The 25,742-nt window shown below is 32.5% G+C and overlaps 1 protein-coding gene across 5 annotated transcripts; it reads right to left on the reverse strand.

The window, feature by feature from the left end:
- Positions 1-325: 325 nt before the first annotated feature.
- On the reverse strand, positions 326-24,441 carry LOC148609487 (uncharacterized). Of its 5 annotated transcripts, none has more exons than XM_088540679.1 (19): positions 24,371-24,441; positions 23,313-23,390; positions 21,302-21,379; positions 20,928-20,999; positions 20,454-20,525; positions 19,788-19,930; positions 17,684-17,823; positions 16,880-17,029; positions 14,466-14,531; positions 12,672-12,815; positions 10,302-10,463; positions 9,617-9,904; positions 6,487-6,927; positions 5,990-6,177; positions 4,742-4,874; positions 3,860-3,907; positions 3,586-3,769; positions 2,409-2,580; positions 326-1,742 (listed from the first exon to the last, which is right to left on the reverse strand). In XM_088540679.1, exons 7-17 carry the CDS (start codon positions 17,701-17,703, stop codon positions 3,739-3,741), a joined length of 1,671 nt encoding a protein of 556 aa, XP_088396805.1. In that variant the 5' UTR covers positions 17,704-17,823; positions 19,788-19,930; positions 20,454-20,525; positions 20,928-20,999; positions 21,302-21,379; positions 23,313-23,390; positions 24,371-24,441; the 3' UTR covers positions 326-1,742; positions 2,409-2,580; positions 3,586-3,738. The 5 variants fall into 5 exon arrangements, with proteins under 5 accessions (XP_088396805.1, XP_088396808.1, XP_088396803.1 ...); XM_088540682.1 differs by having other exon boundaries at positions 4,613-4,874; XM_088540677.1 differs by having other exon boundaries at positions 3,586-3,907.
- Between the last annotated feature and the right edge of the window lie 1,301 nt (positions 24,442-25,742).

Genomic DNA, 25,742 nt, shown 5'->3' on the forward strand with positions numbered 1-25,742 from the left:
TAAGAAATAAATCTACTTTTTATTCCATATAATTATGAAAACATAGAAAGGACATCCAAAGAGTCCCATTTTTGGTCTGCTATAACTTTGATCCTTTGACATTTTAAACCTATTAGGTTTGAGTTTTAATCTTCAAGATGAAGTATATACCAAATTTAGATGAAATCACTTCCATAATCTTGGTTTAACATGTAAATTTATAAAAAGACATATCAGTATTATTAAAAACCAATAAAATTCAAATTTGAAATTCATCACCTCATCAACATCAGCACAAGTGTTTCCATCACCAGTAAACCAGGAGGATAATCCAAGCATTCATAGGATCCAGAAGGACATTCTGTCTTGTCTGAACAGCCAACACAACCACCTGATCCCTCACCAATGCTGTATGATCCTACATCATATGGGTTACACCTATCTTTCAACGCGGCACTGTAATACCCAGCAGGACAATTTTTACAACTAGTTTGACCTTTCTCATCTTGGTAGGTTCCAGTATCACAAAGCTCACAAAACTCTACCATGAAAAATCTTCTTAAGACTTTCCAATTACACTGTTTCCATAAGATGATCAGCAAAATTTTGAGACAGGCTGAACTTATTTATATATGTTCTTGTATAGTGTTATAGTAATGACATTGAAATGGGCACAGATAATATAACTTGCATCCGTACAAAATTGATGCAGAGATAACTTTTCAAAATCTGCCTTGTAAAAGATAATGACTGCTCATATATCTAAAGTTTTAAACAGTTACTCAAAAATCCAGATAAGAGACACAGCATACCCTGAATATTGTGAGCAACTTGAAGGTCAAATCAAGTTAAAGAACTAAAATATTTATTATGATTTATTGTTTGTCAAGTTGGGAATTGACACTCCATATCAAAGTACTGCACAGTACTCCTGCATAAAAGCAACTTCCAAAAGACCTGTGATGGAAGCAACATCTTATATTTAGTTTCGTGTCTGTAATATAAACTTTAATGCATAACTTCTCAAGAGTTCATCTTCTCAAAAAGGGTTTTCCACAAAAAATTCACATTACACAAAATTTTTCAAACTTTTTGGTTAAAATGACCAATTTTCTTCCTTATTTTTAAATTACATGGACAATTTTAAAAGTGGCCTGGTAAAATTCACTGGCTACAATTCTAATAAATTCTGTTCCCAACACAATAACAACAAAATGTAAAAACACAGTAGTTCTAGTAGTCTTCCCTAAATTTCCATAAAATAAAAAAAATTAAGATACATGTATGTGCTAAATTTAACGATGAAATACTTTCACTACAATCTAAACACTTTTAACAGTTTAACTACACAAACAAAAACAATAAAAACTTTTTTAAATCACTAAATAAAAGGTGCTGAAGTAGGCTGCAAAAAAATTACTATTTTTACAATGCAATATCCACAACCAGTAGACTAGAAACCCATGCCAATAGAAATAAAATGTCAAATTTGATAGGACCTAATGAAGTTAACTATCTAATACCCAGGTATCCTTAGATAAAACTCTCCATATGATTCAGCAGTATTTATAATAAATGTGATACTGGTCCTGTCAAACAGTCCATCAATGAAGCATGTATTACTGAGGTTTACAGTCACAATAAATACACTGCCATGAGGGGGAATTCCGAGGTCAATAACAGCCACTTCTACAGTAACCTCTGTACTGCTGTTATAAACTTGTTCTCTGATGGCAAGATCCTCACTATATTCTATTGGAGATCTACAGATATATGAGAATATATAGACTTACCTCTAATAAGACATGATAAAAAGTTATAATTTATATCACAGTGTTTACATACAAAATCAGCTTTATATACAGTAATACCTATCTTAGCAACCATCTGTATTCAGCAATAGAATGTCTTAAAAGATTATCTCAAAACAGTTCATTCTATGTAAAATTTGCTGTACATAAAGAGCATGATTTTCTACACCTAAGAGGTTACTTAAGACACGTTTGGTGGTAAATAGGCCATAATAAAGAATTTCTAGTAATTTATAAATTAAAATAATACTTCTGCATGTGAGCTTGAGAACTAAGAAGATCATTCTAAGTGAAGATGTGTCCTATGATAACATTACTATTTCCCAAACTTTTCAGGAAGCTATTATATAAGCATTAACATAATCAATAAACAGATTGTTCTCAGTTTTTGTACCTAACAAAAAATGTTTTATAGTAAGAAGAAGAATCAAGCACATGACATACACCATTTTCTTGACTTTCTACAATTCTATCCCTCAAATTTTTCTTGCCTTTATTTCACTCTGTCTTAAATTCCAAATCCATCCCTGAACTAAAATGAGAAATATTACTGTCTTTCAATCCCACAATCACAATTATCATATTGTTGGATTCTACTCCAGTTCTATTTACACTTACTCTTCCAGTATTACTTCTGACACATGGTAAAGAAACTGACTATTTACACCACTATCAGCATCAGAGGTACTGACAACAAACAATGGATTCACCTGGAGTAATGGACGCTCTGTTGTCAAGTCCTCAGTCACATTCATTATTGACAATTATCATTGATATCAGAGATGGCAACCTGTTAATCAAAATTGTGTCAGTTTGTATAACAGACCTAGATATTAGTACTAGTTTTATGACAATCAGTATTGTAAGTCGTAATTTGTGCAAGAGTAAACTATAGCACAATAGATTCTCAAGTTATCACACAACAAATTGTTGATGTGGATGGACAGATAAACATTAAAACATACAAATATACTGTAGACTGGTCCCTGTGACATTCTCATAAATATATGTATGAGGAGCTACAGTAGTGGCTGCATTATGATTGGGTGTTGTGTTATCTTTAAATGTAAAATGGCGAGCTTCATTTCCTGAAATTAAAGTCATTTTATGATTTTCATGAAAATTGATCTCATCATGCACAGAAAACTGCCCAATCAGTCTATGAGCACCATTAAAAATTTTCATAGAGTAAATGAAGTTCATTGAGTGAACATATCTTACAGTAAGACTATGAACCTCAGCTTTATAAAGTTCTATTGAGTACGGCCGTCCTGGAATAAACACATCCCATAGTGAGAATATGAACCTTGCCTTTATAAAGTTCTATTGAATATGGCGGCCCTGAGGGAACACATCACACAATGAGACTATGGACATCACCATTATATAGTTCAATGGAGAATGGCAGTCCCTCAGTGAACAAATCCCACAGACAGACTATGAACCTCAGCTTTACAAAGTAATCTACTGAGTATGGCGGTCTGTTGTTAACACATTCCACAGTGAGAATGTAAACCTCTCCTTTATAAAGTTCTTATGAATATGGTGGCCCTGAGGGAACACTTCACACAGTGAGACTGTGACTCTCACATTTACAAAATTCTATGGAGTGTGACAGCCCCTGAGTGAACACATCTAACAATGAGACTACGGACATCACCATTATAAAGTTCTATGGAGTGTGGTATTCCCTGAGTGAACACATCTAACAATGAGACTATGAAGCTTCATTTAGTTCAATGGAGAATGGCAGTCCCTCAGTGAACTTGTCCCACAGACAGACTTTGAACCTCACCTTTATAAAGTTCTAGAGTATGGTGGTCCTTGAGTGAACACATCCCAGAGTGAGAACTGTCCCACCAGGCCATTCACACGGAAATCTTCAGCCACTGTAAACTTATAATGCATCAATTCATCATGACCAGGATGACTGGTCAAATAAACATCCTCAAAGTGAAGTAGAAGTTCTGATGAACAACCTGCTCTCTAAACATGCATCAATTCATCATGACCAGGATGACTGGTCAAATAAACATCCTCAAAGTGAAGTAGAAGTTCTGATGAACAACCTGCTCTCTAAACATGGAATATCTCTAATAGATACGAGAGTCATCTTCCTAAGAGCAGACAAAAAATTGTTTTGTGACATATATCATATAAATGGAGTGTGTACAGACCAATGAACATCTTCAGGGCCAGATTGAGTTACTGGCATTGAACACTGCCCCCTCCTTTTTGGTTGGAAAATTATATTAAATTAGTGAAAAATTTTGACATAAATAAACAACAATAAGCCATGATTCCATTTTTCTGGAACCCATTTCCAATTATATGGATCTGTACCTAGCTGATCTTTGCTTATTAAAGCACATGATAGCCAAATCCCTGCTTTTAAGAGTTCAGAAGTTAAAATCTGTCCTTTTATTTAAAAAAAATCCTTGCTTTGAATCTGAAAATATTGTCATGCAAAAAATAAATTTCTAATTGTTGTGTTAAAGAATACTTGTTTTGGGAAAGCAGTAAATATTTTAATTTCAAAAGCACTGCAGTTTTATAAGATAAAAAAAGATAGTTCTATTAAAAAAATCATGGCTCCTTAAGGATGTTATGGTAAAACATTGAATACATTGACTACAATCATTAAAGAATGCATGGACACGCACATACACTACAGTCATACATTCTTTGAATGTTTCAATGCAATTAAGAATACACTCTAAGATTTGTTCTCAATCTATAGGAGTTTTAAAAAAAATGAAATAAAAAAAAATCCTCTACCTTAACACATTTCCAGAAGAGGTCAATGCTATATTTCTATCTACCTTGAAATTGGCAGAAACTTCACGGAACCAGTCTGAGAATGTATCAGTAGAAGTAGCTGACCAAGAACCCAGTTTTTTTAAATTTCCTGAGCAGAAAGTTTACAGTACAGGACATGATCAACTTCTCACCATGTTGCAGCATCAGCTGTATCTACAGCAGCAGTTGTATCATTGCTAAACACAGCATATAGATAAGTGGGACGATCACATTCTATCTTTAGCTCAGTTGATGACACTGCATTGGCCACTATGTTCCTAGCACCTGAAAGTACAATATTATCCGGTAAATCCATCAACTCTGGGAATGACATTCATGAAACATCAGACTAATGACCAAATAAAAATATTTATTTTCTCACTACACTCGAGCTCCTCAAAATTAAATGTGTAAACTATTTTGCACTTCCTCGAAGTGCAGTTTAATTTATTCATTTTTTTATTTATTTATTTATTAAACTGTTTATCAATTGAAGATGATTGTGATCTCAAAAGAAGATTTTTTTCAAATGGTGAAACAGAAACAAAAATATGAAGATTTATGACAGCGGTAAAGGCATGGCATTAACTTTAATAAGACCACTGAATTTTGCCATAACATTATAAATCACAGGAGACATATAATTTTCTCAGTTTACTAATATCACTATTTTAACGATTAACAGATAAATTACAAAAATAGTACCATTAATAAGTGGTTTTTCCAATGCAGTCCAGGTATTGAGTTTGCTTTGACATCAAGGGATATCCATGATGCCTAACCATGGCAACCTAACCAATGTTGCTTACATCCTCGTATTTCATTGGACAAATGTGATAGCAACTGTCAAATTTAAGGCTCCATTGGGGGAATTGGTGTCCGGAATATTTCAGTCACTTTTATATATTGAATAATTGGAAATAGTTTTTATTTTTGTTGAACCAATGAAAAATTGAAATATGAATTATAACACATCCATTGAATAAGCTTAATCAGATTTGGGTATTAACAAAACGAGAATATGCGTCGGCCATCTTTTTTTTTAAGATAATACTTGTTAACACTATGAACCACTAATCATTCATTAAAACTATGAAAATTGATACCTGCAAATGTGTTCACTTGACAGAATCTACAAAAATATCTATAAAAAATAAACTTTACAGTAATATCTATGGTAATCAAGACTTAATCTTTGCTTAAATTAGCAAAAGCTTTATGCTCACTTCTCCAATTTGTCTTTGACAGGGAGAAGTTTGTGTAATAGATTACATAGACAAAAATGTCAATATTGTTATATTTCGAACAGAATTTACTAAAACTGCTCCTTGTCATCGATGTCTAGATTAGGCCCGCCATGATTGAAAGTTTTTCCATAGTATACTGGTACAGGTACTTACTGCATTGAAATGAACTGGTATTAACATCTGTATAGTAGGTTAACACAGTAGCATTTAAAGTTTCTTCAAATGTTACAGTAGATAAAGCACTTGGACTGGCACATCTCCCACCACTAACAACAGGACTGACGTAGTGAAGACTGTAAGCTGTACTACACTCACATCTAAGGGAGTTACCTGTTAAATCACTAAAAAGTTCCTTCATGGTAATTAAAAAAGTCAAAGTTGAAAACTCTATCTCAGGATCAAACAAAGCATCTGTTCAACTTAACAATACCATGGGGCTATGCACCTTTAAATATATAATAGACTAACCAATGGATCTCTTTCCTTTAAATATTCAGTGATTTTGAATACTTTTTGTACCTATATATTGTGGAAAGCAAACATTTTTTACTGATGTAATTTTGGATCAATATCAGTTCACTTATATTTGGGACTCTATATCTGAATTTATTACTTGAATAAAAAGAATGCTAATATCTAATTAAACCTACACTGAATTTAACTGGTTCTCCTCAGGGATTCCTCCAAGGGTTTCAATCATGTTGTTTGCCAGGTTTAATGTGAGCAGATCCTGAGCAGTAATAGCAGGGAAGTACCACAGTGAGCAGATCCTGAGCAGTAATAGCAGGGAAGTACCGCAGTGAGCAGATTCTGAGCAGTAATAGCAGGGAAGTACCACAGTGAGCAGATCCTGAGCAGTAATAGCAGGGAAGTACCACAGTGAGCAGATCCTGAGCAGTAATAGCAGGGAAGTACCACAGTGAGCAGATTCTGAGCAGTAATAGCAGGGAAGTACCACAGTGAGCAGATCCTGAGCAGTAATAGCAGGGAAGTACCATAGCTGGTTATAACTAAGGTCCAGATACTGTAGACTATTCAGGCTCTTAAATGTTCCTTCATCAATGTGTTGTATCTCATTGTTCTGTAGGTAACTACAAACAACAATTTGTACAACAGAGTTTTTTTGGTTTTTTTTTAATTTGGTTTGTTTGTTTTTTGTTTTTTTTTAGGCGGGGATTTAAACAGTTAAAAGAGGCACTATTTAAAAGTTCTTTACATGTACATTGATTTCCAGTAAATTCTTGTTCTCGGACATGATTTTACTCAGCCAATAATAAAGCAGATTTTGTTGAAATCTGAAGTAAAATCAATTGGTAAAATCTAGACCTAGGGTAAGGAAAATAATACTTGAAATCAGTGATATGTTTGTATCATATTTAATTATAACAAAGCCTCTCAAGCTTTTTTTTGAAGCAGAATAAAATCAATCCAAGTAAATTAGATGCCTACATGAGATTGATGTAAAATGCTGAATACAAACATTTCAATGATTTTTAAAAGTTGTGTTCCTTACCTTAGGTCTACCTCCTTAAAGCCAAAGAAATTAATGTGCGAGTTCTCTTTACTACTAATTTATTATATCTTTTCAGTACCATCACAACTCCTGACATGAGATTTTGTTGTTCAAATCTTGTGTTCTAAATTTTTTGATTGAAAAACTACCCCATAGTCTCCCATTTTTGTGAAAATTCTTCGAAAACTGTGTAGAAGCAGAGTTTTGTTCCCTCTATGTGACTAAATTATGACACAGCAGCTAGTATTTTCTGAAATAAGTATTCAGTAAATGTTTTAACTTTAAAATAGGCAAACAGAAAATTTCAAATAGTTCGTTGAAATGTCGTTAAAATTATAGGCCTGAAACTAGTGTTAGTGAATTTACCCCTTTAATTTCTGAAAAATTACAGATGAAAGTAGAATGTGGACAGGAGTACATTTTTTACAGTTCTAGTAATCTATAATTGACCCGCTTCCCATCCTCATCCTTCCACTCAAGACTATGAATACAATTAATACTATCTCCCATTGCAGTGATCCAATAATTATCATTTTCCTTCCTTCATATATTTACAAAGCATTTACATACAATAATTTATCTCCAAATTAAGTTTCATGGCAATCCATTCAGTGGTTAAGGACTAATAGCACTTGTTAAAAATGAGGATTCAGTCTGATGGATGGCAAGGTCAATCTAACACATTTCCAAACTGGATTTGTGGGATTATGATGGAAATGAAATGTTATAAAACTTTGCAGTACATCCTTAACAAATGATTACCTCCCTTCATTAATTAAATATACTACATTGTAATTTTACAAAGTATTAATGTTTTATTTGTTAGAATACACATCTCAAATTTTTTTGGTTTAAAAGATATCAGCATTCCTAATATCATAATATTCCAGAAGAGAAGAATTAGACGGCCTAAAACAACACATAGGAAGACTACAGAGCAGGAGAGATCACAACAGGGTTGGAGTTGTTGGATATCAGCAAAGATAACAGATAAGGTCAGACACAAATGGAGAGGGTGTATCAGGACCTTGTGGGCAAGAAGAGGATATGTGAGGTGAAGGGAAAGAAGATGCTCAATGAAGAGGATAGGTGAGGTGAAGGGAAAGAAGATGCTCAATGAAGAGGATAGGTGAGGGGAAGAGAAAGAAGATGCTCAATGAAGAGGATAGGTGAGGTGAAGGGAAAGAAGATGCTCAATGAAGAGGATAGGTGAGGGGAAGAGAAAGAAGATGCTCAATGAAGAGGATAGGTGAGGTGAAGAGAAAGAAGATGCTCAATGACCCATAGACTGTTTAACTTACATGTTAGTTGGCGTAATTTCTTTCAGTGCTATTGGGTAGACAGACAACTGATTGTCATTTAGGTATAGGCGAGTGACTGTAACATCTTCAAAAGCTACAGAACTAATATGAGCTAACTGGTTTTTATTAAGATGAAGAGTTGTTACTCTTGAGGTACTGCTAAATACAGAAACATCAAGGCTGGTCAGTTGGTTAGAGTATATAGTATCTGGGCTGAGATACCCCCCCCCCCCCACAAACTCATCAACCTAATTATGATTTTCAGGTTCCCTTATACCTCCCATTTACAAATCTTTTGTTACCAAAAAATAAACTGAAACATTTTTGTATTTTTTTGCTACTTTTTATACCTCATTTAGGCAAAAATCTATTTTTTTTACGTTTTTTTATTCTTCAAACTTCTTCTTTTTACTGAAAGGAAATAAACTGACATATATATTTGTATTATCATGTAGCCCAATGTCTCAACTTTACAATGGTACTAAGGAAGCCATGGTAACATTTAGGGTTTTGGGATAAATCTCTTATAGCAATTCAAAGTAAAGACAAATTAGTTTCAAGTGATAGTCTTTGTAAGAATCAGGCAGTGTACGGAACATGGTATAAAAAACCCAATTATTTTGATAGTTTAATTTTAACTACTAGCATCATTAGAATCAAGAAAAAAACACATAATTTTTCATATCTGTTTGTTTAACTGAGCTATAATTTCAATGAAATGTACTGAAAATGACCATTTTAAGGACAGGTTACTCAGTCAAGACTTCATTTTTTTCTAACATTCTAGTGAAAAATTTCTGAACAAATACAGTGGTGCAGAGGTCAAACAATTGTATTTTTGAAAAAAGAAATTACCCTTGAGTAACATTGTATTTTCAGATCAGTGAGTTTTTGACATGCAAAGTTTCTGATTTTTCCCATTCTGCCCGATACTTACAGAAACTTATACTTATAATGAATACCTACAAAGTTTTTAAGTTAATGTTATTGAATGCATTTTCCTGGATTTCTGTCACTCCAGTGTTTTGCAAGTTCAAGCTGGTTACTGATATATCATTGAAGGTATACGGGGGAATAACTCCCAAAGTATCTGCATCGAAATTAATGCCATAAGATGAAACATCAATGAAGGCATACAGTTGTAGGTCTTTGATTTTGTTGCTTGTCAAGTCTATAACTGCACTACTGTCTGACAATGTCACTGACTGGAAGGCATGATCTTCTATTGTGGTAATTCTGTCGTCTTCCAAATGGCTGCAATAATAAAAATACTGAAATCAAAACTTTGTACTTACTACAAGTCCTTAAATCAATGTCTTCATGGTAACTGTCTGCCAATTTAATTACTTAACTCCTTCACCCAAAGATTCTAGTACATTTCTGTAAGCAAATGACAGTAATAAATCTACAGGTGTCATTACCATCGCTTACAATATTTAAAACCTACAAGTGACCTATGCAATTCCAGTCGGCAGGAATAACTTACAAGTGTAACCCATGCCACTGTCAACCCAACTGATAACTTACAAGTGTAACCCATGTCACTGTCAACCCAACTGATAACTTACAAGTGTAACCCATGCCACTGTCAACCCAACTGATAACTTATAAGTGATCCACAGCATTGCCATCCCAAATAATAATAACTTACAAGTGACCTACACCATTGCTATCACCAGTGATAACAAAGTTTTTGGAAGTTCCATTGAGTAATGATGACAGCCGGTTACCATTCAGGGTGAAGTATGTTACAGTCAAGTCATGGAAATCTCCTTCCACTGGAAGTGTGTACAGTCGATTATTGTCTAAGTACCTGTAATGATAGAGCACGGTCTCTGAAAATCAATAAAAAAAGGTCTTCACCATTAGAGATAAAATACACAGGAATGGAAAGACCATAGCTACTAAAGAATGGAAAGAACCATAGATGGAAAAAAACCATAGAAAATAAAGAATGCAAAGATAACAGATACTAAGAATGGAAAGACCATAGAAACTAAAGAATGGAAAGACCATAGATACTAAAGAATGCAAAGACCATATAAACTAAAGAATGGAAAGACAATAGAAACTAAAGAATGGAAAAACCATAGAAACTAAAGAATGGAAAGACCATAGAAACTAAAGAATGGAAGACCTTAGAAACTAAAGAATGGAAAGACCATAGAAACTAAAGAATGGAAAGACCATAGATACTAAAGAATGGAAAGACCATAGAAACTAAAGAATGGAAAGACCATAGAAACTAAAGAATGGAAAAACCATAAAAACTAAAGAATGGAAAGACCTTAGAAACTAAAGAATGGAAAAACCATAGAAACTAAAGAATGGAAAGACCATAGAAACTAAAGAATGGGAAAACCATAGAAACTAAAGAATGGAAAGATAATAGATACTAAGAATGGAAAGACCATAGCTACTGAAGAATGGAAAGAACCATAGATGAAAAAAAAAACATAGAAACTAAAGAATGGAAAGACCATAGAAACTAAAGAATGGAAAGACCATAGAAACTAAAGAATGGAAAGACCATAGATACTAAAGAATGGAAAAACCATAGAAACTAAAGAATGGAAAAAACTTAGAAACTAAAGAATGGAAAGATAATAGATACTAAGAATGGAAAGACCATAGATACTACAGAATGGAAAGAACCATAGAAACTAAAGAATGGAAAGTCTATAGATACTAACTAGCTAAAGCTAACAACAAATGAAAATAAGTATTATATCTTTAAAAAAAAACTGCAGACTATCCAGTAAAATTTTGCTCATTAAAAAACCAATAACACATGATGAGCGATTTAGGTTTTTGATACAGCCACTTGGTTATAAGTATTTGGCAAATATGGAAATACAATTACGATCTGCTGACATTTTCACAAAAAGTTTTAAGTATTAAGTTCATCGTAAGGTATGCTGTCACATTGCTATTTTCTTTTGGGAAATAAGATACAATCAATTTTACTTGTAGGAGTTGTTTTGTGAAACTGGCCCCTGGTGACATAGTTTCCATAGAATAGTGTCGTTAAGGTCTAAGGGTGAAAAAGCGAAACTACACCAACTTTGTTTGAAAAAAATCTATTTATATCTCCTACTATGTTAATACAACATTTTAAATAGGATGGAATAGAATTTAACTATTTGACCAACCAGAATTGTTTATAGGTGTTTACCACTCTGCAAAGCAATCATATTTTTCAGTAGTTTCAGTCTTTTATTTGTATAGTCATATTCCTCATATTGTCCATATAACAGGTAATTTTGGCTAATTTTTGCATATTTCAATGGCTAAAATATGCCCAAAAAAATAAATTCTGGTATTTACACTGAGCTTAAGTACTTAGTGCACCACTTATCACTACCAAAAAAAAAAAAAAAAAAAACCACAAAAATTTTTTGTAATAAAAATTAATTTTTTGCCTCAAAATCATCAAATTTTAGACCCGCAAAAATAACCTGCTTAACGGTAATGAAAACTTAATTCAGACAAAACTTTCTATCAATAGAACCTAACATAGTACAATGTACCTATAAAACTCATTGTACACATTTTAATCCATTGCAAAACTAGAAGCTGTTTATTCTTTATAAAGGATGAAGTCCTCATAATGGTAGTCAAATGCAAATTTAACCTTTGACCTTAGAAACAATCAAAGCCTAATTTAAGTCTGATAATAAGTTAACCTGTAATACCATGGGTAATACAAAGCAAGGATCTTTTTTAATTTCGTATCTTTAACAACATTAAATGTTTATAGCTCGCATCTTAAGGTTTTGTTAAATTATGAAGAAAATAAATCTTAGTTGTGAATACTGTAAAAAACATTTTTTCATATCAATCTATTCATTCTTACATGTTACAGCTACCTCGTATTACTGAAACCAATTGGACAACTGTAAGACATGTCAAAGACATCATAACACACTATACAACAGTAAAACCAATACCATTTATGACTTGTTTTTTTTGCAAATTTTACTTTAAATTAAGATATCCATAAAACCTGTATAATATTTACAGATATCCTGTACTTCCAACATGTTCCAGGGAACCATCTTCCATCCAACCAATCTCATTGTCATTTAACCATAAGTCAGTAGTTAAGGGACAGTTCTGGAAATGAATCTTCTTGATCTGTTTTATTCTGTTTACATTAAGTCTCCTAAAAATGTAATTACAAACTTAGTAAAACATCAACCTGCTTCTGTCATTAAGACTTATAGTGCTAAACTTTTAACAGTATAAAACAAATATTACTTGCAAGATCTTGTAAAACATGCAAGTACAGCATAAAGATGTTTCTTCACTTAAATAATGGTTCTCATATCTATTTGTGATAATAATTAAGTACACCTCTGCCTAAAAACCAGGCAGAGGTTTATAATAGGTGATTCATGCATTTCTTAATCCCAGTTTTCTTTATGGCAAATTCTTCTGTAGGCCCCACAGAAACTGTATTAGGAAATATATGTGTGAATAAAATAGTCCACTGGAAATAATCAAGACTTGAACTTTGGTTATGTACTACTAAAGAAAAAGTACAGTAACATTTCTCGCCACAATTTTTACACTATACCAGTCAAAATAAATTTTAAGATATATAGGAGATCCCAAATATTTTTAGATTGGAAATCCTTCAGTAGGCCTCATAGAAACTGCATTCAAAAATAAAAGTGCAATTATGAAAGTTGCCCACTGGAGATATTAACACTTAAGATTTTGGTAATTTTGTACTACAGAAAAAGTACAGGAAAACTTTTCACCAGAATTTTTTACACTAAAACCAGCCAAAAATATTTCACTATAAGTAGCAGATCTAAGGACATAAACATAGGAAGAATTGTTTTTAGGACTTGACACATGTATTCATACAGTTTCATTGATTATCTTAAGATATGATGAATCATCTTGTCCGGTTTTTAGGCAGAACTTAAATAACTGAAGGTTTAAGATGAGTTTCTAGATAGACTAATATTTTGAAAGGCCCACTTTCAATACATAAGGTGAAAGGACATGCCATGAATAGGTGGAAAGAAACAAACATAATTATATGATAAGTCAATAAAGTTTACATTACAAATTATACAGATATTTAAAAAAAAAACATCTGTGTCCTATCATCTGTTGTACAGATTAACAGCAAACAGACAGTTTTCAATAATGACTAAGAAGACAGGGGCAACTCTTCTTCCTCCTTTAACACAATACTCATGATGCTTAATTTACTATGAAGAAACTTCCACTTGTAGGCATTTAAAACTAAACATTGAATTTTTTTCCTCACTCTATAAATTATTACAAAGAGGGAACCAAAGTTATCATGGTAATCAAAAGAATGTAATCCTGGGACAAAGACCAGACATGGAAAACAGACATACACAACAAAGAACATAAATTAACTAAAATCATGCATACATACAAAGTAACAAAAGCAAATGAGCAACTCGGACGCCACTAAAAACTGGGAGCATGGACCAGGTGCACCGGTACAATCTATCATATAGAAATACTTACAGACTTACAAGAGAAGTACAGCCATTGAATGCATTGTCAAGAATCCAGTTTCACAAGGAAATTATCAATTGAATAATACCATATAAAAGAATCAGAATATATATGTATATGTATCAGAAAATTGTTTACTGGAGGCATCATGACAATGAAATGTAATTTAGACACACAAACCAAATTTGGGACTTATCATTTTTGTATCAGTTCTTCTTATTTTTATTATTTTCCTTAGTCAAGCAGTTGTCCAGAATGTTTTAAGGAGATGTTTTAATGTAAGTAACTGAAACCTTGTTTTACTTACATTTGAAATATATATTCAGGGAAGGAACCATCCTCAACTGATATTATCTTGTTACTATACAACCTCCTGAAATACATGTACATGTATAAGCTCACAAAAATAATGGAATTAATTTTTAAAGTTTAAATCTTTGTTCAATTACCTCCCTTTAATTTTATTTCTTCTTTCACATGTACATATAATGCCTACCCTACAATAAATTTTCAACAAAATCCCTTTGAGCTGTTTAGGAGGAGCTGTGCTTATGAGGCTATATCATGTAAAAGACTTTATTTTCATAAAACAATCAGCAAACTTACCAAAATATGATATGGCTAAGACTTTCTATTTATGGTTTATATGGGAGGGTGGATAGGGGAGTTAACAGGCAGGAACCAGTAGTTGAAGGGGTAGGGAATGGTGAGGGAGGGGACAGGGAATAGTGGTTGAAGGAGTAGTATTGGTAGAGAAAAATACAAGAGGTGGGATTATGGTTGGGAACCATCACTGGAGGCAAAATGAAAGGGGTCAGGAGACAGAAGTTTTGGGGGAGGGAAGCCAGGATGAAGTAACCCCTAATCTGTTCTCTCTTATATCCAAGAATTCTGAAATGTAAAACATAAACATACAGAAAAAAAGGAGATTTCCTTCCAATAAGCCAAGTATCTGCTAAGTAGATTTTTTTATCAATCCTTCATAAATATATGCATATGCATAAAGAAGAATGAATATGGATGAAATAATTTTTAAAAGGTTTATAAAAATCAGTATTGTTTTCAACAGGCTGATTTAGATCAAATACTAATGCCAAAATTTTTAAGTATCACACAAGTTGCTTCAGGTGCTTTTAAGTGAAAAATTTGAATTTTATAAAAAGTTGAAGGGAGCTTCCCATTTTCAATATTACCCATTCACACAGTTTTATTTTAATCAATGCAAGCTTTTGTTGAGTTATTGAGCAAAACATTGAGCTCCTCCCCCCACAATTGTTACAATCAAATTTCTGTATCCTGAAAACTAAAATTCAGAATTATTTTTTAATCAAAGGGACCTTTAACCACAATAGACATATAGTTTCATTTTGATTGTTGAAAGCCTTTTTGAGATATTATGCGATAACTGGAAACATCCCGTTCTTCTAGGAACAAATTTCTGGAACTCAAAAAAAAAGACAGAAATGGCTGAGTTGCCATAAAAATAATGTTCGTAGCATAAACTATTTCTATCAATTATTTTAAGTGACAGACCTGGAATCACACCCCACAATATGGGTCCCCACATTGAAGTTGATTACCATATATCTAGTGGCTGTGATTTATATAAACATTGATGAGAAAAATGTAACATAAAATTTTTAATTTGACAGGAAATGTTGAACAATTAAGCTAAACCAACTAACAATTAAGTAGAAATAAGCAATATTGGAAGTAAGTGTGCAGTAAAAAAGAAATCACAATGATAAAAGAGGAGTTCTTATTTAAAGCAGAAAAAAGTAAGGTCTGCCAACAGCAAAAACAGCAAAAATTAGTACACAGAAAAATGTTTTATACAATAATTTTTTTTTTCATTTCATGTCTTACAACTTTTATGGAGTTTCATAGCTCGGACAAACAATGTAATTTATGTTTCTATCTATTTTTTTTTCTCTGTTCAACTGATTGTAAAGAAGTAACAACTTTTTAAACTAAAAAAATCAACAAACATGGTCTATTACAGACAATATGTGTAAAATATGGACATTTATGCTACAACTCTTCTATCTGAACAGTCACAATGATCTGACCAAAATGTTGTCACTGACTGAATATAGCAGTTTGTTTTAATGTAACAAATCCTATATTGGTTTGAGATTGCCAGAATGTCATCAGTTTAAAATCAAACACTTTGTTTTTTTTGTTTTTTTTTTTGGCTTAAAACATGATTTTTTTAAAAATATTTGTTGCAGTAAAAAGAAAATTATCAAAAACTGTACTGATTTGATAAAAACTTGGATATACAAATTAAGCTCAAGACACTGAAAATGCTTGACATGACTCAATTTTTTAGCAGCTCTAAGCCTCATTTGTATATTAACTTTACATCAAGTCAGTGACCTTTCATTGTCTATATACAAGTAGTATAAAACAAGAAAGCTATGAGCGATGGCTCACTAGTGATACCCCCACTTTCAATCACAATATAAGGAAAATAAACAAAGACCCCTGTTAACAAGCAGTTGTTGTCAAATTTTTCTTAAAAAAAATTTCATCAAATGGCCTATCTACAGGGTCAATGTGCTAAAATCTCAAGCAGATATGATGAGTTCTTTCTGAAAAAACTGTGAATGAAAAAATTGTTATGGACACATGGAAACACAGAAACTTAAAAACACGGACAAGGGTAAAACAATATGCCCCTCTCATTCAAAGTGGGGGTATAATAACAACTATACTTACAATTTTTCTAAAGTTGGAACACAAGTAAATGAATCATCATTAATGCTGTTTTCTGTCAGTTCATTACCAGATAAGTAAAGTTGTGTCAGTGATGTTAGTCGGCAACAGTTAAAGCTGGTAACATTGGTGATATCATTTTTATGCAGGAATCTACAAATAGATGACACGGTGTACTTATTCTAAACTAATGGATCAACTCAAAAAAAGAGAAAAAGATGAACCCTGTGTAAACTGTTTTTAAAACCAAGAGCCATCTATTTATCAAACTTTTGACTGCAATACTTGCAGGGGACTACCAACGAAAAGTACATTAAAAACAAATATACTGATAGTTCCAAAAGTGGTATCATCCTACCAGAATTTTGGTTTATGAAGTTCCAGGCACTTCTTTAGGAGGAACCAAAAGTAATTTGCCAAAGCAACTTCAGACAATTAAACTGTGGTTTACAAGAAGGCAGGACTCATACATTGAACGTTTAATGTATTTTTTTTTATCATCTATCATTCAAAAATAGATATATACAATATCATCACTTCATGAGCAAAGATATATAAAAGAAGAATGGAGGGGGAACAATAAATGTTGCTTCATATTTTGCAAGCTTATTACTTACAGAATCTGTATAATCCTTTCATTAAAAATTATTATTAAATTTCCTTCCAAGTTCTGGAATCATTCTAGTGAGTATATTTCCATGCCCATGAATAACAGAATCTGAGTAACATTTCATAAATAATACTTTTTAAATTCTTAATAAGTTCTCCTTATTTTTCTGTTGACCTCATAATCCAATAAACACTTACGGTGTCTGTAAGCTACTCATTGTCGAGAAGGGATCTAGTTGGGTCTCCTTCTCCCAGTAGGTACCGCGCAAGGTTGACCCATAACCTTTCTCATCAAGACAAGAGCAGTCACATTTGTAATAGCATTGTTTTCTAAATATCTGTAATAACATACATAAATATGTTATGATCTTATATAAATACCCATTAACCTTGGAGAATGAGTATGTGCGACATCTCCCAAATTTCAACTATTTTATCTGGAGGGTTTTGTACAAAGAACATTGTAACGTGCTATAACTATATCCTAAAAACACATAAAATGAAGAAGTTGTAAAAATAATTTTATTTGAAGGATTTTTCATGAAAGGATGCACATTTCAGGGATTGCATATTCATTTGTTCATCTTCAAATTGTCTTTTAGTGGGGGATTTTTTTTTACTTTTAATGGCTGTTACAAAATGCATAATAAATACATGAGACACACTCTTCGTGGGTGACAGAGTTCAAATATGGTAGTCTCTCTTAAAATGTGGGAAGGTGAATAGGCATGAATATATCAATTTTTGGTACAAAAGAAACATAAAATGATATTAGATGAATGAATATAAATAACACCAATATATCTACTTCAGATTACATTTTATGAGAAGTAGAAATGTTTACAAATATCAGGCATATATTCACTGGGGTAGACCAAGAAAACATTGCAATAAAATTTGAAGAAATTTTCTGTTTTGCATGAAATCTTGATTTTTCACAAAGACTACTAGCAAATCTTTCTTGCCTCATTTCCTTCCACTTTCAATTCTATTTATGCAACCACAAACATAAAATTCTTGATCTGTCCCAGTATATGCATAAGGCTTATGGGCAGGAACACAGATAGAAACTTCAATAAAATTAAGCTAATAGTAGAGAAAATTTTGATGTGTCACTTTTATAAGGAAACAATACTATCAAAGCTGTTTTCCATGAATATTTGATGAAGTACGTGTGTCAATGCATTACTGCTTAAAAAACTAAAAAAAAAATTATTTATAAAAACCAGAATAATCCAGTAAATATCCACATGGTTGTGAGTTATAACATTTATTGAAAAAGTAATATGCTTTGTAAGCATTTGTTGATTACCAAGTATTACACGTATACAGTGAAATAGAGGTGTAGTAAAAATCTCTTCATTCATCCTCCATGAAAATAAATCTGCACTAATGATTAAAATTGTCCATAACTATCATCACGACTTAATAATTGTTTTCACCGAATCACAAATATAAAACTGTAAATAATCTAAAAGAAATTACTTTCATGACTCTCAGCTGAATAACATACTACAAGTTTTATATATCACCAAGCACAGCTCAAGCTGGGGCAAAGCCACAGGAATCATGGAGAACTCTATAGTAACATGCATGTTCAAGTTAGCCGGTTGCAGAATGATGAGAACAAAAAATCATCAATCGAAAGTGACACGTCACAGAAAGAATGCAAAATAACAATACGTGCCTCAAATAATTACTTTAAAAACTTGAACAACATCTTGGATGTCTAAAAATATAACTTTCATCACAAACTCAGTCCCAAAAACAAACAATATGAAAATGACATTTTTTTTTCTATGTAAAAGATTGACTGCATTCACAGTTCAAAACACACATAAATATTGGATTTATTTTTTAAATTATTTATTTTAATGATAAATCTTATTATGTATATTCAGCAATATCTGCTGATTAAGAACTGCACATCTATGTTCTGATCTGTTCTGCATGTACTATTAACAGTGAAACAGTTGAACCTAACATATACTCTTCAAGAAGAAATGTTCAGTGCTCACTTTTAGGCAATGCATACTCCTTTTACAAAACTTCAAGACTATTGATGTCTTCAACTATAACATCAGTGAGTTTAAAGCTAAATACTCTAGTAGAAAAAACGTTTTGTCTGACTTTGACCATATTTGCATGCTGAAATGTATAAGTTTCTAGTCAGTCCTATGAAGGGTACGTTAGCTACATGTGATTAGAATCTAATGAGTAGAAGTATGTACAAGCATATGTATGGGCAGCCTAAAAATTACTTAGGATAGGTCATAAATAACAGTGAAAAAAATTAACTTACAAGTATTTCAAAGACTTGCCAACATTGATCATTGAGTTGAAGAGTATTGTGGTCATTGCCGGGGACTGTGAATGGAGTCTAGACTCTCCAGACCTATAAATGCTTCCCTACCAAGTGTCATGAGCTTGTTGGCATGGAGATCTCTACAAAATAGGACTTATGAGTTGGCATGAGTTAGCAAGATTTTAAGAAAATTTTACAAAAACGCAATATTCTGTTTTTAGAGTTCATTATGCAAAGCTGGTGATCACATGCTAATTAAAATTTATAACTGGTGGAAATACAAAACAGATGCTAAAACGTTCATCCCGAACTCTTTTATCAGAAATCTACCTTCATACTATTTGAACCATCATTATTCAAAGTCTTCACATCCTTTCCCAATTTCTTAGAATTCTTTAAGTGAACAACATACCCATCCAGTTTTCCATTCAGTTTTGCAAGCAAGCAAGCACAAAAAAGCCCTTATACCACAAATATTTTGTTCAGAAAGTGTTTACCATAGAGCAAGTTTAGCTGAAGCGTTCTGATAAGATTGTTTGATGTGAGCTCATTTACATATTTATTATGACTAACAAAGATTGTTACAAATAACTATTTTAAATATGCAATACTTATAAAGCTTACATGAAAAAAAAAATCTTAAAATGTCACATGTAAACTTACAAATGAACAAGTTCTTCAAGATTCTCAAAGACACCTTTGGGTATGGATCACAAACTGTTCTTATGAAGTTCACTGAAATGAAATTAATGAAAGTGTAAGCACTTTAATTGATTCTGAAATACTATTTTTCCAAATATGTTTATGATCTTAGCAACACTTCATAATGTCTTTCATAAATTACATTTACAATGCATTTCGAAGTACATGTGTACTTTCAAAAATTCTCAAGGCCATGACTGAATGTTTGCTGTTCCATAAAAATCCTGACCTACCAGTCAATCTGCATATTAATTATGAATGGAAAAGAAAATATGCTGATTACATTGTTCCTAAATTCTCTTTAAGTTCTACTAAATCTCCAACACATTCAGATTCTGTATTCCACAGGCTTGTCCCTCTAGACCTTCTAAGGATTCCAATTACAATCTTGCCTTTGTCAAACTTTTATCTTCTTAAGATAATGTGCTAACTTACATGACTTTGAGATTGGGTATCTCTGAGAAGACATAAGGCTGGATATAGTCTATAGCATTGTTACACAAATTCCTAAAACATCAAGAGCATATACATGTAATCTTAAGAAAAAAGGTACATACATACATATGACCACAAAATGAAAAGGTATTAACTTGAAAAATGATACTAAATCTAACCTAGTCTGAGAGACACTTTATCATTATTCTGTAAGAAAACAGCAAAAATTAGGACCATATGTAAGTCCATAATTTTACATTTACAACTGCTCCAATCGTTAAGACAGATTTACAGGGTTTGCTATCTTACAATACTCATCATTGTGCTACAATTAAACCAGTTCATTTCAAAGTATCATGTCAATATATACTTACAGATGAAGTTGGGAAGTCTCCTTGAAATTATAGATATGGGTTTTAGATATTCTTGTAAGTTGGTTATCTTCTATTCCACTACAAATTTATGAATTTAGAGATTATAAAAATATATAAATTCATCATCTTGGGTTTAATGATACTAGTTAGCTCATGCAGCTATAAATGCCAACTACGTCAAAGAATATTGTTATTATAATGTCTCTTCTTTACATGTAGACAAAATTGTAAAAATAACATCAATAATTAAAAACTAATTGAAGAAAATGATTAATGATATAATAGGGTATGTAAGTCTCATTCTAGATTCATTTCCTTTACTGGAATATTTGATGTAGAACATATTGAAATTCGAAGACAGATCAGTATTTTATTGTTTACTTCCAGAATCTCTAAATGCTGCAGTACACTGCCAATTCTTCTATCTATAGCTTTTCATTACACTTTAACCATGTAGGAATATATATTTGTCATTTCTACTTCGTATTTTTTAACCCAAAGATAATGAATTTTTAATACTGAACTCAATGGATGGTAGACGACAAAGTTTCCATGCATTTGAATGGAATTATCATACATTCTCTTGAAACAATCAAGCAACGTCACAAGACTTACTACCCTATTGTGACAGTTTAGAGCATGATGAACTGAACAAAATTAACAAAAGTACCCACCAGGAACCTGGAACCCCTTGTACTTTAAGCTGATATCCTACCAGCTGAAGTAACCTAATTTACCCCTTGCACAATGAACCGACATCCTACCACCTGTAGTAACCTGGAATCCCTGGTACTATAAGCCAACATCCTACAAACTGTAGTAACCTGGAAACCCTGGTACTATAAGTTGACACCCTACCAACTGTAGTAATCTGGAAACCCTGGTAGTATAACCTGACAACATACCAACTGGAATAACCTAAAGTAACATGGAAAACCCATGGTACTCTTAGCTGACACCCTACCAAATGAAATAACCTTAGTTACACCAGATAATACAAGCTGATATCCTACAAACTGGAGTAACCTCAGTTTCCTCTGGTACTCTAAGCTGACATCCTATCAACTGGAGTAACCTGACACCCCTGGTACTATACGCCAACATCCTACCAACTGCACTAACTTCATGTACCAATGGTACTAACTTTATATAAGCTGACACCCTACCAACTCGAGTAACCTGGGACCCCTGGTACAATAAGTTGACACCCTACCTACTGGTGTAACCAGGGACCCCTGGTACAATAGGCTGACATCCTACCAACTGGAGTAACCTCAGGTACTCATGGTACTGTAAGCTGGCACCCTATCAACTGCAGTAACCTCAGGTACCCATGGTACTATAAGTTGACACCCTACAACTGCAGTAACCTCAGGTATCCATGGTACTATAAGTTGACACCCTATCAACTGCAGTAACCTCAGATACCCTTGGTACTATAAGCTGGCACCCTACAACTGCAGTAACCTCAGCTATTTTTGATACTCTAAGCTGACAACATACCAACTGCAGTAACCTCCGGTATCCATGGTACTACAAGCTGACATCATAACAACCAGTAACAACCAGGCTTAAGAACTCCATGAGGGCAGATTCTGGAGCAGGCTGTTTAAATCTTTTACCTTAGAGAACAAATAATTTATAGTTTTATACCCCACCCATCAATGAAAAATATTCCAATTAGGTCAAATGAATCCAAACCAAAGGCTTCTAATTCCTGATCAAGTGCCTATACTTAAATGTGTTGGAAACTATACTATTTTAACATCAAGTTACACACTTAAACTTCTACACAACACACATGTTTATAAGTGTATACACAATTAACCTTCTACATAACACACATGTACATCTGTGTATACACACTTAACCTTCTACACAACACACATGTACATCAGTGTATACACACTTAACCTTCTACACAACACATGTACATCAGTGTATACACACTTAACCCTCTACATAACACACATGTACATAAGTGTATATCTTTATAACCTAGATAACTTACAAACATATCAGACTAGGTATACATGTACTTCCTAATCCAGAAACTGGAAAGTGTATGAAAGAATTTCCACCAAGGCTCCTGCAAAAAAAATAATAGCAGTGCAATAAAATTCTCAGAAACCTCTGTTATACAATAGAATAATGGAACTATTAGAAGGAAAATAATTTACTTCCAACCAAGTTACATTTTGCCTACTGAGTTCAGAATAGTGACAACCCCTCAAAAATAAGAATATCAAAAAGTATACATGTGAACCTAACAACAGTACATAATTTCAACAGGAATACAAACTTCCAACATATACAAAAAATTTATCACTTTCTGGCATTGTATGTTAGTTCAACCGAAACATACTGGTAAGTTTTCCAGGGATAGTTCAAACCTAACAGTAAAACAGTATCACTGTCCTAGCCTAACAGAAAAATAGTTTCACTTAGTATCGTATCATGATTCTACAAACATCTCTGAGACAATATGTGGGGTATATTAAATACAGTTCAATTATTGAAAAAATAAATTTAAGTGGAGCCTGTACCAGAGCAAAAACAAGAAGACTGAAGCCAATCACTACTTGGTCAAAGGCTTGAATACAAAAATATTGACATTCAAAATATACTAAACCAGTACATATATGTACTCTTAAAATATAGCCTCCAGTAACAACTTTAAATATAGCCTCCAGTAACATCTTAAAATATAGCCTCCAGTAACATCTTAAAATATAGCCTCCAGTAACAACTTTAAATATAGCCTCCAGTAACATCTTAAAATATAGCCTCCAGTAACATCTTAAAATAGTCTCTAGTAACATCTTAAAATATAGCCTCCAGTAACATCTTAAAATATAGCCACCATTAACATCTTAAAATATAGTCTCCTATAACATCTTAAAATATAGTCTCCAGTAATATCTTAACATACAGTCTCCTGTTACATCTTAAAATATAGCCTCCTGTAACATCTTAAATACAGTCTCCCGTAACATCTTAAATATATTATCCCGTGTGACATCTTAAAATATAGCATCCTGAAACAACTTAAAGTTAATATTTACTTACACTAGTCTCAAATAAGGACCAGTCAGGAATCCACCTGGGACCCAGTTTATCTGATTCCAGGTCAAGGCACTACAAGTAAAATAAAAATTATGTAGAACTAAATTTCAGTGCTGATCAGTGGAATACTATTGTTTTTGAGTCCTTAGTTGTTGCACTTTTTCCGAATTAAGAATTACATCAATAAGGCATGACATGTCCTTAAGCCAGTCTAAATTAAATCCCTTTTTGACCTGAAAAAAAATTAAGCTGGTTTAGAAAGGTGTTTAGTTTGTAGAGGTTAAAAATGTATATTAATTGATTTCTTGGAAATTCAAAAAGAGTCAAAAGGTTTTTTTGGATTTTTCAGGGTTTGGTTTAGATAGGTTTTTTTGATTTTCCAGGGTTTGGTTTAGACTGGTTCTTGGATTATTCAGGACTTTCTTTAGACAGGTTTTGGGATTACCCAGGGTTCAAATTAGACAGGTTCTTGGATTATTCAGTGTTTGATTTAGACAGGTTTTTTTATAGTTCATTTTAGACAGGTTTCACAGTAGTTTCTATGTAAATCTAGAATATTGTGTTTTGAATTATTTTTTTTAGTTGTCATGCACTTCTTTAAATTAAGAAATCTTGTACAATAATAAAGCATATTATGTTACCTAATGATTTTAAAAGGTGTTTAAACCAGCTTGTATGGTGAAGTCACATGGGTTTAAATATCAATCTCTTAACCAATAAATATTGCATGATAGCTGTCATTAAAAATAACAGTTCTCTCTCAAAAATAATTAATGATACAATAATTACAAAGAACACATGCAAATTAAATTAGAATATGGTGTTGAATGTTTATGAAGGTGTAGTTTTAATAATCTTTCAGTGATTAGAAAATACAAGCACATAGGGAATAGTAAACATATAAGGCATAATGAACCTTAAAATAGCCTAATTAAAACTTAAGAACTTCATTTCGAACATATTTTTTTTTAATGCTTGTACGAATTGCTATTAATATAATTCTACCGTAATCAATGACCTTTTTTTAAAATGGATATCATTTCCTCTTTCATTGTACTTCTAAAAAATACCCAGGAACCTATTTTGATGAATGGTGTATGAATATCCCTCAGCAATACTCTGTGACCGTGCACATACAGATGACATCCACTTGAATAATTTGTAATATTTTTGGGCACAACAAAATAGACTGATAATGATTAAGTTTGAACTATTCCACACTCCACTAACATGACTGAATGTACATCACTTCAAAAATGTGTGCTAGTGTTAATGTAAGACATATAACTATTCGGATGAAATCTTATCCTATGGATATTATTTCATATTAGTTTCTTAGGATACCATTTAACCATGAATAATTTTTCTTCAACTA

The sequence above is a fragment of the Perna viridis genome, chromosome 8 (assembly GCF_037379345.1).
Source record: "Perna viridis isolate PV_CMFRI_1.1 ecotype Kerala chromosome 8, ASM3737934v1, whole genome shotgun sequence".
Lineage (NCBI taxonomy): Eukaryota > Metazoa > Mollusca > Bivalvia > Mytilida > Mytilidae > Perna > Perna viridis.

What these genes read in the sequence shown, in the direction of transcription:
- LOC148609487 (XM_088540679.1), bottom strand. Translation starts at nt 17,703, where the DNA reads ATGAGTAGCTTACAGACACC. An exon ending in GTTCCAACTTTAGAAAAATT is followed by an intron (nt 14,532 to 16,879) that starts GTAAGTATAGTT and finishes CATGTATTTCAG; the next exon opens with GAGGTTGTATAGTAACAAGA. An exon ending in AGCAATGGTGTAGGTCACTT is followed by an intron (nt 9,905 to 10,301) that starts GTAAGTTATTAT and finishes TTATTATTGCAG; the next exon opens with CCATTTGGAAGACGACAGAA.